The sequence below is a fragment of the Apus apus genome, chromosome 10, assembly GCF_020740795.1.
Source record: "Apus apus isolate bApuApu2 chromosome 10, bApuApu2.pri.cur, whole genome shotgun sequence".
NCBI classification, from domain to species: Eukaryota; Metazoa; Chordata; class Aves; order Apodiformes; family Apodidae; genus Apus; species Apus apus.
In genome coordinates, this window is record NC_067291.1 from 3,386,055 (window position 1) to 3,405,106 (window position 19,052).

The window sequence follows — 19,052 nt, forward strand, 5'->3', positions numbered from 1 at the left end:
CTGCAGCCCGAGGACATGGAGATTCATTTTAGCATTTCCCCCCGTGTTTCTCCTGTTCTTTTGCTTGGATTTTATTTAGCCTTTTTTTTTTTTTTTTTTTTTTTCTTTCCCCTTCGTTTGTTTTCCTCTTTCTGTACTCTCCCCTCCCTTTCGCCCGCTATTTCGTTGTCCCGTTTCCCCGCATCTCGGCGTCTCTCAGGCGAGCGCTCGCCGGTGTGCGCGGTGGGACCGTTCCCGGCGCTGCGCCGACGCGCATCCCCGCGGCGGTCCGAAAGGGAGTCCGCAGTGGATGCCAGCTTAAGGCTGCGCGCCCCCGGGGCGATTCCCTGCGGAGGGGCGTGCGCGGAAAGAATGGGACCGCCGGCGTCGTCTGGGCGGCCGTCCCGGGCAGCAGCCGTGTGATGAGTTGAAATTGGAGGAAAAAATAGTATTTTACTGCATTTTCATGCACCTGATCGCGGGCTGCTCCTGCAGTGAAACCTCTTCTTGCTTGTTTATCACTTCTGTCCATTTTTGCTCCGTTTATCCCCCAGTCTCCATGGGCTTCCTGTGCATTAGCAGAAAAATAAGGAGAGCACTTCAGCGGCCTTTTGTTCAGTTTTAAATTCCCCAAGACTTCTCAGCACAGCGGCACGAGTAGCTCAAATGGTCCATAAAAGCTTATCCATGCTGGAATTGCGATTGCTTCTGTCTTGGGGCTCTGGTCCTGTCCTTCCTCCCATGCAATCACCTTTTGAATTTTACACATGGAATTCGACAGGCATAGACCCACCTGTGCAGCTCAGAAAGGACGCGGTCACTTTACATTTTGGGTCAGGAAGGGCAGGCTGTGCATATTGTGCTTGGAGGAAGGAGGCAGGATGGGTTTTCCAGCTGAAGCATTTGTTTTTTTGTATGAGGCAGGCACCCTGTAGGGATGAAACCCCAGAAGTTGAGGGGGAGATGAGGATTTGCATAACTGTTGCTTGACTATTTGACTCACTCTCCCCAGCCTGTCCCCAGCCCCTGCCACGCCTTTGAATCATAGAATCATTAAGGTTGGAAGAGACCTTAAAGGTCATAAAGTTCCAACCCCCCTGCCATGAGCAGGGAACCACTAGATCAGGTTGCACAAAACCTCGTCCAACCTGGCCTTAAAAACCTCCAGGGATGGGGCATCAACAACCTTCCTGGGCAACCCATTCCAGTTCCTCACCACCCCTATAGTGAATAATTTCTTCCTAATATCTAACCTAAATCTCACCTCTCTCTGTTTAAAACCATCACCCCTTGTCCTATCACTATCTTCTCTGATGAGAAGCCCCTCCCCAGCTTTCCTGTAGGCCCCTTTCAAGTACTGGAAGGTGCTATAAGGTCTCTCTGGAGCCTTCTCTTTGAGAATCTCAAATGTTGAAAGGGAATGTTTAAGTTAAGAAGGGAAGCAGGATGGTGTTTGGGGCACCCACCTCAGCAGGGGCATGTGTTGTCACCAGGGGATTCTGGCTTCCCTGCCTGTCCCTGTGTGTGCAGAGGTGCAGGGTGGCTGTGGTGTCCTCAGGGCAGGGTGAGCTCACCTGTCCCCTGCTCGTGTGGCAGTGGTGGGGTGGCCATGGCACCTGTCAGGGTTTGTGGTCTGACTGCTGTCTGCCATTAGCATGGCTCGTTTGCCAGCAGCAGAGCTGAACTGGGAGGTGAGTGGTGTGAATGGCAGTGGAAAAGTATGAGTGGCTCTTCAAACCGAGGTGACCCTGTGGGACAGGTGATGGGAGCCTCCACAGCACTGGGGTGGTACGGGTTGTCCTGTCCATGCCTGGGTGCCTGGCAGGGAAGGGGATGCAGAAGAATGACTTCAGCCTGAGCCGGAATCCACAGAGTCCTGAGTGAGTCAGTATCTGCATATGTTAACAATAAAATGCAAAAATAAAATGTCAGTGATAGGAGAATGAGACACGTCTAAGAATTCAGCAGCTTGGCAGGGACGCTTAATGTTGCATCACCCCTTTTCTCACTCCAGGGCAGGGTCCTTGCTGCTATCCCAAACCTCCCACCAGCTTAGGAATAGGAAAGGTTCCAGGAGAGCCAGCCAGACTTCTCCAAACTGTTGCAAAGCTGTGCTGCAGGCACACCTGTGTCAGTGCAGGGCAGTGTGCTGGCACCAGGCAGGCACGCTGGGGCTGGGCTCAGTTCATGTGGGGCAGGTAGGAAGGGGGTGGGCAGTGCTGCAAGGGCAGGTTAGCAGAAACCCCCTAAAAAGGACTTGCCAGGGAAATGCTGAAAGCCCTGAACCTCTGCAAGGTGATGTATGAAAAACTTTAAAATGATGACAGGTCATGTTGAGAGGCACAAAACCAGCCTGATACCACCACATTTTACAAAGAGGTTAATTGTTGGTTCGTTTTGGGGAGAGTATGTGTGTGTTTGTGGCAAAGCAAATAGTAAAACGACAGAATAATTCAGGCCAGGAGGGACCTCTGGAAAACCGCTTCCAGGTTGCTTGCAAATGCTGGAAGCATTTGCTAGTCAATACCAAATGCAATCTCTCCTGTCACAACAATTACTCTTTGCTCTCCTCCACCCATTGTCCAGAGTTTCTGACCATTTTAGGGGCAATTCTGGTTGGATTTGGTGCAAGAGCTGGAAGGGGCTGCCTGGCCTCAGGGTGAGGCCGGCTAACAGCGCTTCCCGCTCTGCAGAGCAACTCTTTGGTTTTCACTTCCAAACAGAAATACAAGTTCCCTCTAGAACGGGGAAACGGTAACAATTTTTTAGTTTGCAGCAGATTGCAAAGGCTGTAAATGCTGATTCTTTTAGAGCCAGCCGTGGATTAAGTCCATTATAAAATTAAAACAGATGGAACACAATTTCACTTACATTACAAAAAAGGCCAGGAACCATCTGCAAATAAGATTTAGCATTGCAAAGCTATTGTTATCATGTCACCATTAAAACCTTTGATGAAGGGTTTTCTTTTATTTCATAAACTTGTTCACATGAAACAAATGTTTTATTTATCCATCTTCCTAAGATAATAATATTTTATTTAAAAAGATCACATGTCTGAAGAAAAACGGCTCTTGGTTCTAACAGAATGTGTAAAAACAAAGAAATGTTGTAAAACTCCAACTATGAACCATTGGGGGCTTCAAGGGGGAGGATGTAGCAAAAGGAGAATTCCCTGTCCATTTTTTCTTTAAAAAACATTTGCTTGTGTTTGGGGACAATGTCTGATACTGAAAATAGATAATTAATGAGATAATGGGATACTGCATGTCACCTCCTGTCCAATGGGATTATCTGATGGCTAATTATGGACAGATTGTGATTAATGTGATTATGGATTGGATATTAATCTGATTCTGGATTGATCTAGTTATGTTTTAGTCTGCTCCAAATGGTTAATTGGATCTGAGATAATAGAAATGCAGCTTGCACCAGATTTTGCCACATCAGTTGATGAAGTATCTTTTGATCTGGGTGGGTTGCGAACAATAAATTATTTACAGCTGTTGAGAAAATGACTCTTCCTTAGAATGTAGTCATTCATTTTATTTTTGAGAGCCTTTGAAAACAAAATCAATATCCTTTTTAAAAGGAGATGTTGACAAAAGAAAGGCACGTACATAACTCACAAACAAATGTGACGAAATTAAACAGTGGTTAACCCGGTGGCCTAATGTCTGGTGATGCATTTGAATTGCTATGTGGAGCTTTGGGCTCAATTCTTCTGAGACCAGCAGGGGTTGGGAGCATTGCAGGGGAAGAGGGCCCAGCTCTGGGGAAAGTGGTATTGCACAAGAGCTACTGCCAGCCCTGCTATTGATTAAGAATCAGCCATGGTGAAATGGCAAAGGGAGCCCTTGCCATTTTTTCCCCTCCGGATAAGCAGGATTCAGAAAGTTCATGGGCACAGAAAGGACTCATTGGCCCATCTCATCTGGCCTCCCTCATACCAGACCATGCAACTGGACCCACTGTCATTATGTTTTCCCCTCGCAGTGAGCCTGTTAATTTATGGTTGACCTCAGTCATGTCTCCCAGAGATGAATCTGGTCTTGGTGTAGCCTGCCAGGGTGGGAGAGGCTGCCCCACTCCCTCCAAGGCCATCCTGCTTGGTAACTACTTTCATGGAGATGGCAAATTAAGTGTACATTTTAGGTTCAACCCCCAGCTGCTGGATCTTGTTATGCCATTAGCTGTGAGATTAAAGGCAATGGGTAAGTTACAGCATCTCAGACTTTGTGAAGGGGCAAGCAGAGGTGCATTAGCCTTCGTCACCAGGTGGCACAAGCTGCAAGTGGCTTCACCAGAAGTTGCTCCTCTCTCCACAGGCTTTGCAATAAAAATACAAAAAAATCAAGCAGTTCCCAAAGCACAGAAAAGAGAGGCATATTGAAGCTGCTGCTGTTCTTAGCACTGAAGTGTTATTCCCTGAACTGATACTGAAGGAAAAAAGGAAAAAGCCCCTCTCCCTGGAGTGCTCAGGCCTGAAAAGGGCTGTTCCCCTTGGGGGGATTTTAGGCTCTGCCTGTCCCTTTCTCTGGCGAGTGCCTAGGGCTGGCAGGAGCAGGAATACAGTGGCGTTTGGATGCTTTTCCAGTATGTCACGTGCAGAAAAAGCAGCTACCTATTTAAAAAATAATGCTGCTATAACCCAGCAGAGAATTTTACATGCATCTCCCATTAGTGACAAGGCAGGTGGCCAAACACCCATGGTGGGGGTCTGCACCAGCAGGTGAGCAAAGCTCTGCACAAACCACCACTGCTCCCAGGCAGGATAAGCTGCTTTCCAAGGGAACCTTTGCTTCCAGCAAGTTATGGGGGGAGGGGTCCCTTCTCACCTGTAACTTTGGCAGAAGGGGCTTCTTTACTTCCTCTAGTGACCTTTTCTAGGAATATGCAGCAAATGTGATGTTGCTCCCTGACTCCCTAATTACTTGACTGGCACCTGGAAATGATTAGCAAAGGAGAGAGGAGTGTTTAAGAAAGGGAAAACATGTGCCTGTGGTAGTTCAGTAGGTTCAGTATCAGTAGAAGAGTTGTCCCTGATATGGTGTGGGTTTGAGAGAGCTCTTTCTTCTGTTCTCCACTTTGGAAATAGGACTCCTGTCCCCTCTCAGAGGGCTGCTGTAAGGCCTGGGGAGAGGCTGCTAAGCTGGGACAGACAGGTGAGTCTAGTGAGGTGGTCTGGGCAGAGCACTGAGCACACCTCTGCTGGTGGTTTGTTATGAAGGCCCTCCTATGTGCTAGTGAGGATGAGGAGCAGAGGGCAGGACTTTGGGGAGAGTTGTCCCATGCTGTGCAGAGGGTCTTGTGTTTCTGGGGAAGGGGTGGTGCAGGGGGATGGGCGATGTCTGGGGATGGCTGAAACACTTTGGCCATGTGAGCTTGCAGCAACTGGGCATGAAATATTTCAGCAGCAGGGATCTGTCCTGCTGTTGCTTCTGAAATGGGCTTTTATCCTGTCCCTCCTCGCTGCCACCCATCCAGTGCTGGGCTGTGGGTTCTGCCTGTTGGCTCAGAGCACCTTGCTGAGCTGTAAGCAGGTTGCAGTTGCTTTAGTGTTATTGGATTTTGACGGATTAGGAGGGGAATCCTTTCATGTGTTGGGGAAGCTTCCCAAATGAAGCAATTTTAATTGATCTGAGTCAGCTATGCCCAGGGCAATTGCAGGAGGAGTAAGCTAAGGATGACCCCTGACAGAGGGGACTGTCATAGCAGTAATAACAAAATTCCTGTCCTCCACTAAATCCCTTAGTCATGAGGCTGTATTAGCTGGATTCCATATGTTTTATTTAGGAATTATGTGTTTTAGAGAAACCAAAATCTGATTTTAGTGGAGATGTGATTGCATATTTGTAATGCTTCTTGTTTCACTTGGCTTTTGTCATGATACCAGTGCAGGTACCTGCTCTTGTTTGCAACCATATTTTTAGAAGTTTGAGTAACCCTTGTTATTGAATTTTTTTTTTTTTTCCTTTTTCCACCTCCCAATAGAGTGAAAAAATGTAATTCCCTTTCCAATGCAGAAATTGGGTCAGCAGATCCTAATGAAATAATCCTGGATAACAATGCACCATACAAGGATCTGCTTCTGCTAATTAATGAGTAATTTTTCTTTCAAAATACAAAGTACTATCCTCTGCCTCCCATGGAGGCTCCTCCTTCAGTGGAACCTGTTTCTTTCATGTTTTACCATTTTTATTAATTTCATGCCCTAGGTGGGAAGGTCAAATAGAAAAAAAAAAGCTTTTTGCCACAGTTCAGCTAATATGGATCATGCTGATATAATCCCTACCTGATTACAGTTACAAGCTCCTAAAACACTGGCCATAAGTGATGAAGACTTCCTTTGTGCTGCAGGGTATAATCCGCATCAAGCCAGTTTCAATAAGGATTATGTGCATCTGAAGTGTTGCTGAGGTTTTGAATCAAAATTATAAAGAGAAAATGTCATAAAAAGCCTGTCAGGTCTCTGGGTTGGTGACACTACACCTTGAAATCTGACCTAAAGGGTGGTGATGTCACTCTGCTCATGAAAATATGTCTGCTCTTAAGCAAGATACGTAGTAAAGAGATCAATGTGCTCTGAGCTATGATGCAATTTAGGTCAATTTTGATAGTGGCTTTTGTTTTGGTCTGAGGTATTAAAACCAAACTCAAATGAGATGGGCTTGTTTTTGTGCTTTTGGGTGTTCTTGTGTTTCTTTTTTATTAAGATTTCATTCCATGAGATGTGCGTGTTGGAAGCTCAGTTTTGGAGTTTAAAATAGGATTATGAAATTGCGTGCCATGACTTTAATGAGTAAAACACCTCCATTAAAACTACATCATGGCCAAATTAAGCATGCCCAGGATTGTCTTGTTTTGATGCCAATTTTGCTTTTGTTATTTCTTTTGTTGGATTACCTGGGGTGCAGATAGGGATTTCTATATTGTGTAAAACTGTATCTCTGAAGCATTATGCTGCACTGTAACTACCTCTCAAACTGGCAGAAATGACCTGCTTCAATTATTCTCTTCTCAAACCCATCTCAGGGGTCCTGTAACTTCAGGAAAACCATCCTTCCCTTCATCTTCATGATTTATTTTTTTTTAACCAGGTCACTGGCTGAATCCAGGAGATGCAGAGGAGCTGCAAACACTCATTCTGTTTTCTCCATTTCTGAGGGACTGGCTGAAGGGTGGAGCCAGGCCTGGGCAGACTTAAGAGCAGCCCTGGAACTACTTCAATCTGTGCAATCAGGCACAGGCCTCGAAGGGGTTTTGCTCTACCCTCCACAGCCCTCCCTCGGGGCTTGGGGTGTTTAGGTAGGGGCCAGGGAGCTGGAATATGCAGTTCAGCTGCTTTGCTTGTATTATAGAGGCATTTGAGGTTTGAGACAAAGTAAATTGTCCGCTCAGATGCTTGTGTTGCTGGAGCTGGCTAGCTTTTGCTGTACAGCAGTAGTACTTTTTGGCATCTGATGTGAAAATTGTGTGGCAGAATCAATTTTAGAGATGATCCCATGCCAAGGCTGTGGCAAAGCCAGAGAGCCTTTTTGATCAGTTTGCCTCTTGCTTTTCTACGGGTGCCTCAGCAATGCAGAACGAATCACTGACACGCTGCAGATCACTGCTCCTTCTTGGGAGAACAGTCCAACGGCTGTGAATGTTCAGGGGTTTGTTGGTGCTTGTTTTTCCCCTCTAAACCACGTTGGTAGGGGAAAGAAGAAACTGTGTTTGTGGCTAATGATTTCCAGGATGGGAGGTCGGCTGGGAACATCCCAAATCTGTGTGAGCTCCAGGGCTGGGGGATTGGTTACTTCAGTGTGGCAGGAGCTGCCAGCTTCTCTGGGACACCAGGTCTTCAGAGAGCCACAGCACACACAGTAGCAGTGAATTTGGCCCAAAACATTTTGTTTCATTGATTAAAAAAAAAATAAAAAAAAATCTGTCTCCTTGCCACCTGGAAAAAAATTCAGAGGTATGGAAAAAACAAACAGTAAGTCCCAGCCTGGCCCCTGGGTCACCTTGGTGCTGTGGAAAGGGTTAGGCACAAAATGTCTTGCTTGAGTTCTGAGAAATAAGAATAATAAATAATACTAAAAAAGATGTATAAACTATTCAGAGCAAAGGAGCTGTTCCCCAGAGACGTTGCGGGGCCGAGCCGCAGGGCTGCGGGTGAGGCAGCAGTAAATCCGTCCTGGGCTGGTGTTGCCTGTCTGGTCCTGGAAGCTGTCAGGTCGCTTGGACAACTGGTGGGTGGCACCGTGACAAGTGGCCCCAGCTGCTGTCACCACCACGCTTCGCCCCCGCGGCTCCTCCTCAGCTTCTGCGTCCCGGGACGCGCGGCCGGGCGGACCTGGCAGGGCTCGGGGCTGCGGGCCTGCCTGGGGTCCCGCACCTCTGCTGGCCCCGCCGCCGCGCGGGAGGAGCTCTCCGTGCCTGTGCCTGTCCCTGCGCTCGGGGCGGGCCCGCCGTGGGGCAGAGCCGCAGCCGGGCGGTGTGTCCCGTCGCCGTGTCCCCCCCCATCCCTGTCCTCCCATCGCCGTATCCCCCCCATCGCCCTGTCTCCCCGTCGCCGTGTCCCCCCACCATCGCCGTGTCCCCCCCGTCCCTGTCCTCCCGTCGCCGTGTCCCCCCCGTCCCTGTCCTCCCGTCGCCGTGTCCCCCCATCCCTGTCCTCCCGTCGCCGTGTCCCCCCCCGTCCCTGTCCCCCCATCCCTGTCCTCCCATCGCCGTGTCCCCCCCGTCCCTGTCCCCCCGTCCCTGTCCCCCCATCGCTGTCCTCCCGTCGCCGTGTCCTCCCTGTCCCCCCATCCCTGTCCTCCCATCGCCGTGTCCCCCCCCCATCCCTGTCCTCCCATCGCCGTGTCCCCCCCGTCCCTGTCCCCCCGTCCCTGTCCCCCCATCGCTGTCCTCCCGTCGCCGTGTCCTCCCTGTCCCCCCATCCCTGTCCTCCCATCGCCGTGTCCCCCCCCATCCCTGTCCTCCCATCGCCGTGTCCCCCCACCATCGCCGTGTCCCCCCCGTCCCTGTCCTCCCATCGCCGTGTCCCCCCCGTCCCTGTCCTCCCGTCGCCGTGTCCCCCCATCCCTGTCCTCCCGTCGCCGTGTCCCCCCCCGTCCCTGTCCCCCCATCCCTGTCCTCCCATCGCCGTGTCCCCCCCGTCCCTGTCCCCCCATCGCTGTCCTCCCGTCGCCGTGTCCTCCCTGTCCCCCCATCCCTGTCCTCCCGTCGCCGTGTCCCCCCCCGTCCCTGTCCCCCCATCCCTGTCCTCCCATCGCCGTGTCCCCCCCGTCCCTGTCCCCCCCGTCCCTGTCCCCCCATCGCTGTCCTCCCGTCGCCGTGTCCTCCCTGTCCCCCCATCCCTGTCCTCCCATCGCCGTGTCCCCCCCCATCCCTGTCCTCCCATCGCCGTGTCCCCCCCCCCATCCCTGTCCCCCCGTCCCTGTCCTCCCATCGCCGTGTCCCCCCCATCCCTGTCCCCCCATCCCTGTCCTCCCGTCGCCCCCCCCCCTCCCCGCAGGCTCCGCCGGCGCGCGCGGCCGGGCCGCCCGCCCCCCGGGGGCTCCCGATTGGCCCGCCGCTCGGCCAATCAGGGGGCGGGGCGGGGCGGCTCTCGCGAGAGCGGCGCGCGGCGGGGCGGCGGGAGCCATGCTGCGGGCGGTGGCGGCGCAGCGCCTGGCGCGCGCGGTGAGTGCGGCGGGCAGGGCGGGAGGCGCGCGCCCCTTCGGCCGCGAGCGGCGCTCGGGGGCCTGAGGGAGCTGAGGGGGCTGCGGGACCTGCGGGACCTGCGGGACCTGCCCCCGCTCCTGCCGGGCGGGCCCGGGCCCGGCGGGGCAAAGGGGGCGCGGGGCGGGGCTCCGCCGTCGGCCCGCCCGGCAGCAGCGGCCGGGGGACGAGCTCCTGCGCTGGATTCCGCTTCGCTTCTCCGCCCCGCCGCTGTGAACTGTGAGGTTTCTTAGCGGGTGCCGGGGGTGGGGTGGGGGCGGCGGGCCTCGCCGCGGGCAGCAGCTGGGAGCTGCTCGCCTGTGTGAAGAGCTGAGGTGGAGAAGTTAGCTGTACATGGCTCGGAGGGCTCGCTCGCTTCCACCCTCGTGCGACTGAAAAAAAAAAAAAAAAAATATCTCTTTTTAAGTTCGTTAAAACGGTTTCAATGTCGGAAAGATATTTGTGACTGAAGGAGAGAGGCTTTCTGGAGTTTTCGGAGCTTAATTAGGTGTTTCTCAGCTGCATGAGCAGAAATTGATTGCTTTAACGATCACCATCTGTGGGCCAAGGCTAATGTGAAACACTTGTTGCTTTTGCACATTGACCTTCATGTTACTGAGCTAGGGGAGGGCTGGAGGCCCTTTGCTGCTTGGTGTGTCGTGGTGTCTGTGTTACCAGATTTAATGACTAGGTGACCTCAAGGTTAGTTGGAGTAGATGATTCATGAAATGTCCCTCAGCATCTGTTTGATCTGTGCACTAGAAGACACTCCATCCACTGAAACTCTTGTAGAAACAACATATTTATATTTGCACATTTATTTTTGAACTCTCCAAGGCATTTACAGGTATTACATAATTCCTAAAACGGGAGTTATGGATATATGAATCAGTTTCAGGCACTAAGAATGTATTAGAAGAAGATCAAAGGTAGACCAGTACATATATGATTTAGCCTATCTAAAATTATAACTGTTGTAATCATGGGCATCTTTCAGTTACTGTTGGGCTGTCAACTTTCCAGAGCAAAGGTCTTGATGATCTCTGGACATATGATACTGCTGTGTAAATAATAATTTTATGATCACTGAGCCGTTCAGTTTCATGTCCTGGAAATGTGAGGTCAGCTCCTTGTTCTTCAGCCATATGCATCCAAACTCATACATTTATAAAATAAAACCAATAAAACTATGTGCCTCTTCAGTCTGTGGTTGCAAGAGAAGCAAAGCGAACTCCATTTCAGCACTGCTAACACTTGTGTAGTCCAGGAGTGAAAAGAGTCTAGAGGAGAAGAGCATGTGTGAGACCTGTAAAGTATGAGTAATGAGGAAGGGCTGGAAAAAAGAGAGGGCTCAGGAGGAATAGGAGACTGTAAGTCCCCCAAAATTGGCACAGAGATGGGGAAAAAAAGCAATTCACCAGTCCTTGGATGACAAAATAATAACAGTTGGCTTAATTGCAAGAAAGCTGTGTAAGATAGCTATGAAGAGTTAAGGCAGACATTAAGAAATCCTTTATGGTTGAAAGGATATTAAGTTTTTTGGATTAGGTTGCCTGAGAGTCTTCATAATTGGAACACACTAACAATAACTTAGATACTGAAAATAATGTAGATATGGCTGCTTAGCATCTGATGAAGGGTGATTTTGTATGAGCTCTTGAGGTCCCTTCCACTCTTGTAATGATACAAAGGGGTGTTGATCAGGATTGTCTTGTAGACTTAAAGGGCATTTTGAAGTCTTGCATTTCTACCTTTATGAAACAGCAACCAGATAGCATGTTCCATTAGTGTTCTCTGTTCTTTATAATTTTTATCAAATAAGTGTCTGCCTTTTTGCCTTTTCACAGTGGTGTTGTTTTCTTTTTCTGAGGCATTGCACAGCACTTTGGGACTGAGTTGACTGTAGGTGGTTATAATGCCAGCGCCTTCAATTTTGGTGGCTTTGTCTTGAAGGACAGTATTTTGCTTTGTTTAATATTTCAGGCTTCTGCTGTTGTTTTAAAGGTCCAGATAGGATAAAAACTGCATTTGCTTCTGCAGTATGTTTCTTTGGGATCAAGAGATGCTTTAGATTTGGCTTACAAAATAGGCATTTGCTTTTAGTGTTTTGGGGGGATCCAGTTTTCACAGCTGTTGTGTCTTAGAGTTCCTGTTGGTTTGTTCAGAGCTTTCAATTTCCTGGTGTTTGTGAAAATGGCAGACTTTATTCAAGTCATATATGTCTCATGATGCACGTGGGGGTTTCTTTTTGGTGTTTTCTAGCCTGAGATAATTCAGGTAAATAGGGTCAGTAGACTAAAACACTGTACTTGGGAAGTGCTGGGCTACATTTGTGGCGTTAAGGAATACTTTGTATATAACCTTCAGTTGTCGATGATAAGCTCATATTATTAATGTTTAAAATGTATTTATCTTGAGTTCACTTTCAGTAGTGTTGCCTGTGCTTCAAAACAGCTTTTTTTCCTGTGATTTTTATGAATTTTTTGCATGGGATATATCTGGAAAAGTTTCTCCTGTATTATGTCTTTTATTGGTGCTTCAATTCCTTTGCAATTTTAAATCTTTATTGTGATTCCTAAAAAAATATTTTAATCAGTATTTTCTTTATTGCTTTCGCTGGTCTTTGCTGCACTTGGCTGCAGTTATAGGTCCTTTTCAGTTCAGGTGCCTTTAGTGCTGTTTTTGTATTTAGTGTTTCGTGGAGTTAAGTAACTTACTTAGACCTTCTGCAGCCAGATCTGTGTGGAGGAGTTTAAAGTTACTGATAGAGCTCCCTCCTCTAGCTGAGCTTCCCAAAAATATTCTTTTTTAATTAAGCTTTGCAGCCACAAGACTGCTTAGTAATAGAATTAGGTATTGTGTAGGCATATACCTGTTGTCTTCAGTAATAGCCCAATTCCTAATTCCTTGAGTCAGTTATGGGGAATTTTGCCCCATGATAATTGGTGTCTGTGAGATACATAATTCCTATTAAGCAGTTTTAAAAATTTTATTTCTAGCCAGTTTGTTTTTGCAGCCAAGAAAATAAGCTGTAAGGATACTTTTGTGGGTCCAGTTATTAGGTGTTTTAGCCTTGTGGGGTTTTTTGCCTTGCTTTTGCCTTTGAAGAGTTTGGAAGGCAAAGTTCAGCTTCCAGGGTGAACTTTCTAGAAGCCAGTTTTACATTCATGCATATATGGGACGTAGGGGCATGTAGAATACACCCACTGAAGCTCTTGCATTCTGGAAAGACTTCTTGTTTGTCCTATCTTTTGTTCTTGGCCCTGCTATGTGTGTTGCTTCCAGAGCCAATTTTGTAATTCCTGGTTGCAAGGAGCATCCTTGGAGCAGCCTGCAGGCAGTCAGCTATTGACTATTGGCTGTAGGGGCCAGAGATACCTGTCTGTCTGCTCCCTGGGCTCACCAAGCAGCAAGCAAAGAGTTGCAACACTATTGCCTGGGATTTCCCAGCTGTTAATAAGTACATTTTGTTGCATATTAGATGCAAATTTGTACTTAAGGAGTTCTGGGCCTGCTTGTGTGCTGTTCAGGTGACCTGTGTGTGCTGAGGATCCAGCGTGTTTTCAGCTTGCGTTGGTGTTGTTGTGAAAGGCAATCAGATCAGCTGCACAAATGGAATGAGTGCTTTGGATGTGGGGGGTGTTTGCCTCATGCATGGGCTTACCTGTGCACGTATACTGGGCATGCCCAGATTTCTAACAGTTGTCTGGGACAGTAGAAGTGAGTAGTCTTTTGTCTGAGGTCTAGGATTTTGGATATAGTGCTAAAATGTTTCCCACTCAGCTCAGAAAACATTGCTGAGTTTCTCAGGTGGGGACCAGATAGATGTTTTGGGGAAACTTGAGAAGATAGATTGAGCAAGTTCTTTGGTATTTTGCAAGTGGCATACTGCACATCTAGGTTAATCTTACTGACTTTTCGACATCTGGAAGTCAGAGGTCAGATTTTCTCTATGGTAACTGCTGGGGATGGAGGAGAGGAGTTGGAAGCTCCAGAGGGTTTTCCTTCATAAATGTTTATTTTAGTATAAATTGAATCACTGTCTGGAATTTCCACCAGAGAGGAAATGTAGATGCTTCCGCTGTAGAGGAAACCTAGGTGCCTCACTTCAAGTTAAATCTAAGGCTATGTGAAATAAATTTCCATTTCTCCTGGTTCCTGTCAGATGTTTTAATAATATGCTGGTGTGCTTGAGAAGCCACTTGGTTGCTCAAGTTTGTAGGATTGATTTCTTTGGATAGCCTGATTTTTCAGAGCCTGGTTTTCACCAGCAGCCCTCTGTGGCACCAGTGCCGAGTGCCGTTTCCTCTTAAGACATTGTTTTCCATAGTTTGGTTGTTCTGAGTGTCTTATTTCTTGTGCTGTTTAGTCTTACTGCCAGCTGGTTAGGTTTATACTCAGCCTTCCTATTTCATCCAGGCTTGAAATTAAACATCCTGCCCAAGTGCAGGTGGAGAAGTTATGTCTGTGAAATAATGGGCTGCCGAAGTGACTTCGTCAAACTAACTACCTGTGCTTTTCATGGACTCGTGTAGATTCTCAGTTTTCAGGATAGTATGTGACTCTGGTTCTACTGCAGAGTCCTTATTATAACAAAAAAAAAAAAAGTAAATTTGCTTTTGTTTTGGATTTAAAAAAATTAAATAAAAAATTACATGTGTTAGTGAATTAGAATTCAGATTTGTGTGGGAATCTTGTTTGTCACCTAGGATTTTTACTGAAGATCTAGAATGTGACTTATAATTTGTTTTAAATTTGGTCTTGTCTTTGTGTTCAAAAGTGTCATGCACATAGGCATAAAGTGACCTTCTGGTGTGCAGTACCCATATAAAATGTGGGATTATCAGTTTAGAAGTAATACCTAGTTAATATTGTAATATCCTGCTGTAATAGTCTGCTCAAGCAGCATCCATTGCTCTTTTTGTCTAAAAAATATTTCTCAGTTTTTGTAGAATTGCAACAGAATATCAAACTCCTCTGGTGGTGTAGAACTTATTTAGGCAAAAGATCATAATATAGTCAGAATTAAATGCATGTTTAAAATGTATGCTTCTTAGAGCCAAGCCAGGCTCTTGGAAAAGAAATCTTTAAAGAGCTTGAGTTTCCTCTTAGAAATTGGAAAACTTCAGAATCTTTGAGCAGTACCGTCCACTTTACCCTGTGACACGTCTATAAATCATTGGAAAAATGGGCTTTTTGCCACAAAAGCATGGATTTATTCTTCAAACCGTGTCTAAAAACTAATAATTTTTATTGCAAATTATGTATGAAAGATAATAAAAAATACAGTGTCTGATCTATATTGGCAAGAAATATTTTGTTACTGGGAATTGGGTTCAAACGATCTTGGAATCCTTAATCATAACAAGTAACCTTAAGCATAGAAGATGAAATGCAGGGAACTTTTACAAGAATACTTACTGTTTTAATTGAAATTACCTATTACAGTCCTGATTCTGCAGAAACTTGTCTTTGAGTTTGTATTTTTACACTGTGATTAGCTACGAGCAAGTCTGAGGGACTTGCTTTCTCTTTGTGAAGTTTGGCAGGTCGGTAGGCTTTGTGGGGTTGAAGTCCATATCCAAGTTTTAGTCTCAGATTTTCTGAAGCTTTTCTTTCCCGGTTCTAAGTGGTAAGTGCATATTTGGTATGGAGGGAGATGGGGTCAGAATATATGTCGAAAAAAGTAATATTTGGCTATGCAGTCTTCAGTGATGTATATAATAATTAATGTATTTTGTGTTCTGTATAACGTTGATCGTAACTTGAGTCTTGATTCAGGCTTTATGTAGGATTAACACAGATTTGAAGGATAATGTTCTTTCCCTACCATAGTACTAGTCTTGGAGGAATAATGCTTTTTCCAGTTTCACCTGAAAATTAGAGAAGAAAGTCTGAGAGCTTAGAATATATTTTTTTTCCATGTCTTTGCCTTTTTTTTTTTATTTCCCCCTTTTGTGTTCTTTTTTAGACGTTAAAAGTCAGTGTGTGGATGGTGAATTGGTTGAAGTTATTATTTAAATTCCATTAAATTGTGGAGTTAAGTAGACTTAAGTGAACAAGTGTCAAATGTTTTGAAGGGAAACAAAAAAATAAACCTGCTGCTGTTCAGCAGTTCTGTAGTGTGTTTGCAGGCTGTGAGCCCTTGCTGCTTAGTTGTCACAATGCTGCTGCACAGAATTTGCCTTTCTACATAGCAAGTCAAAAAAGTTAGTTCAGTAGCTAGATTTTGGCTAAAACCTATAGTAAAAAAACCTCAATACCCCCCCAAAAAAAACCCCAAACAAACAAACACACAAACAAAAAAACAACCCACCAAAAAAACCCCCAAAACATGACAAAAAACCAACCCCAAAACCAAGCAACAAACAAAATAAACCAACAAGTAAATATTTATTTCCTACTTTTGATTTCCTTGTGTCTTAGTCTTGCTGGTTTAATCTCCACTCTTTAAGGTACTCGGATAAGTTGGTCAACTGAGCTTCACTGTAGTGTATTAAAATGATTATCTTAATATTGTTCAGTATTTTCCTGAGGAAGCTTTAGTTTAAGCACAGCATGTTACCGATCTGCTGAAATCAAACAAGTTCGTACCCTTTTTTTAAGACCGTATGTGTTCCACTTCATAGAAATCATCTAGATTTACCTAACTGTGTTTGACACTGGTGTTTTGCAGTTTATGGTGGGTAACTTTCTCTAAAGCATGGGATGGTCCTAGTTTCTTTTACTTAAAGGCTAAGTGTGAAACTCCTCTCTCTCTCTTTCTTTCAAGGCATCGCTGCTCCAGAGGTTTCAGAGTACATTAGTGATAGCGGAACACAACAATGAAACTCTTACACCCATTACACTAAATACTATCACTGCGGCAAAACTACTTGGAGGTGAAGTCTCTTGTTTGGTAGCTGGAACCAGCTGTGACAAGGTAAATGCTGTTTTCATGTGAATGAAAGACTCAATGCAGAGAAACAACGCTTGGTGGCCTCTCGGTCAGCCTGAAAAATAATCTGTAGTGAGAGGAACTGTGCCAGGAACTGCTAATCTGCTGGAAATGTACTGCGCTTGAGCTGCTTCTCTTCTGAAGTGAAAATATGGGTATAGACTTCATTTAACAAGGGAGAATATCAGCATCAGTTTTTAAAAGCTTAAGCAAGTACATTTTTATAGGACTAAAGGACAAGTAACTTCTAAAACACGACTTCCCTGTAGAGTCTGAAGGATGAATATTGCAGTGCTAAGAATCACACAGAACTCGGAAAGAAGCTTGCACTGTTCAAATGGAAACCAGCAGAAATGAAACAGCAGTGACAAATAGGGCTGCCGAGCATCTTGCTTTTACTAGTCAACTGCTGGTAGCAGTGTGAGAGTGTTTGCAACCTAAAATTCTGAAATTAGTGCTTCTTGACATCAGCATTTCGCTCCTGTCTAAAAAAATTTCTCGTGTATTAGCTGTTGCGTTGTTAGTCTCATTTTTTAGTCTTAACGTGCAAAATCTGGAGAAAATATATTTAGTAACAATAAAATACAAATAATTGTGCTGAATATTTTTCATACGAGGCTATCATTTATGAACTGTTACTCTGAAGGCAGTTTGCAGTATCTCATGCAGCAGATGTTCTTACGGCAGCTATTTCAAATAAGGGGAAAAAAACCTCACTGCCTCTTCTAAGCTGAGACCCAGGTGTTTAAGGTGGAGACCTGGAAACAAATATTTATCTGAATCAAGAAAAAAAAAAATACCTGATATTTCTTTCAGTTTCCTTGATCTTTGGCACTGGCAGAGTAGAAAATGATTGTGAATATTTTGTTATTTTTTTAATATTAAGAATATGGTGTGTGCAATGTCTGTCATGTTGGGAAAAAGTACTTTACAGAAAATGAAAGTTTTGGGTTTTTTCAAAGCTTCTTTCTAAAAATCTGTATTGATAGGAGAAAAGAGCCAGTTACTCAAATACTCTGTGGCAGCTATTATGGAGCTTTTATTTATTTCCTCTTGTTAATTTTTGAGGGTAAACCGATACCCTGCAAACTCAGTAAAACTACACTAGTTCTGGGACAGTGCATGTGGTCTCCAGACACTGCTGTCAGTCCTCTTCTCTCTGATCTGCAGCAAGCCTTTTATCATTTAAGCTTCACTTCTCTAAATTTAAAGGAAAAAAATGCATAAACACAGCACTGACAATCTATATCACATCAGTAGGCAAAGAGTCAGCTGCAAACAAAGGATTGCTCCTAAAATTTGGCCAAAGATCTTAACATTGATGTACATTTGTGTTTGCCCTGTATGCTAGTGTGGTGGATAGGGCCCAATTTAAAAGCAAGTAGGGCTGGTTTCTTGAGGATTCTCTCAGATTGCTGAGCAATAATCCTCAAGTGTGATTGTTTTCGGCTATTATAATAAAACATGAGATCACCGTGTTGTCCTGCACACAGGAGGCAAACTTTCCTATATTTGCTTTGTAGTTTTTTATTCACAAAAATTCTGTTGTCATTATCCCCTAAGGCATTATGGTGCGAGTCAGAAGATCTGCATTTTGTTCCATCAGGTTTGTTTTGATTTTGAAGTACCTGGACTTTTGTGTTCTGGTTGTGCAGCAGGGACTGTCTCCTGTTGTTTGTTTACAGTGCCAGCACCTTGGGGCTCTGGGTTTAGTTGGAGACTCCATGTGATGTTATACCACCAACTAATAATAATTTGTTTGTAATCCTAGGTAGCACAAGAAGTCAGCAAAGTGCAGGGTGTTGCAAAAGTTCTAGTGGCTCAGCATGATGTATACAAGGGATTTCTAGCAGGTGAGAGTTGTTCTTACCTCTTGTCCAAAAGAAAGGGTATTTATGTTTGTGATTGAAAATAAGGTAGCTGTAAATTTTGTGCAATGTATTTTTATCCTCAGAGGAGCTGACTCCCTTGATTTTGGAAGCTCATAAAAAATTTAATTACACCCACATTTGTGCTGGAGCATCTGCCTTTGGGAAGGTAAGTAGATGCAACAAAAATTTCTTGTAGAAAAGACAGACATTTTTGTGTGTAAGGCTGTGAATCAAATGCCTGAGAGAGGTCAGCCGTGGACAGTTGGGAGTTTCAAAAAATGTTAAGAAGTCGTTAGTTAGAAACACTTGTCTGAGTCTTACTATGGGGTGACTTGGACAAAGCAACAGTGTAGAAGAAATATTTAGTGGTAATTTAGTTCTACGTACACAAGGCAATAAGTACAGTAACACAAAAGAGAGTAAGTGATCTGAAAGCATTTAAAAAATTGTCAGGAAGTACAGTAAATTGAGATGAAAAATGTTGAGAGTGTGCAAACTTATTTTTTTGTGAAAAAAAAACCAACCTGTTTTTTGTGTGTGCAAACTTTTTTTTGGTGGGGGGAATTGCATCT

The 19,052-nt window shown here is 45.4% G+C and overlaps 1 protein-coding gene across 1 annotated transcript in view; it reads left to right on the top strand.

Moving 5' to 3' along the window:
- Positions 1 to 9,574: 9,574 nt before the first annotated feature.
- ETFA (electron transfer flavoprotein subunit alpha) overlaps positions 9,575 to 19,052 on the top strand; it is a 30,644-nt gene continuing 21,166 nt past the window's right edge. Inside the window, exons 1-4 of the mRNA XM_051628659.1 lie at positions 9,575 to 9,654; positions 16,445 to 16,594; positions 18,381 to 18,462; positions 18,564 to 18,646. Of these exons, the coding sequence (XP_051484619.1) occupies positions 9,616 to 9,654; positions 16,445 to 16,594; positions 18,381 to 18,462; positions 18,564 to 18,646 (354 nt within the window). The 5' untranslated portion in view covers positions 9,575 to 9,615. The remainder of the gene's footprint in view (positions 9,655 to 16,444; positions 16,595 to 18,380; positions 18,463 to 18,563; positions 18,647 to 19,052) is intronic.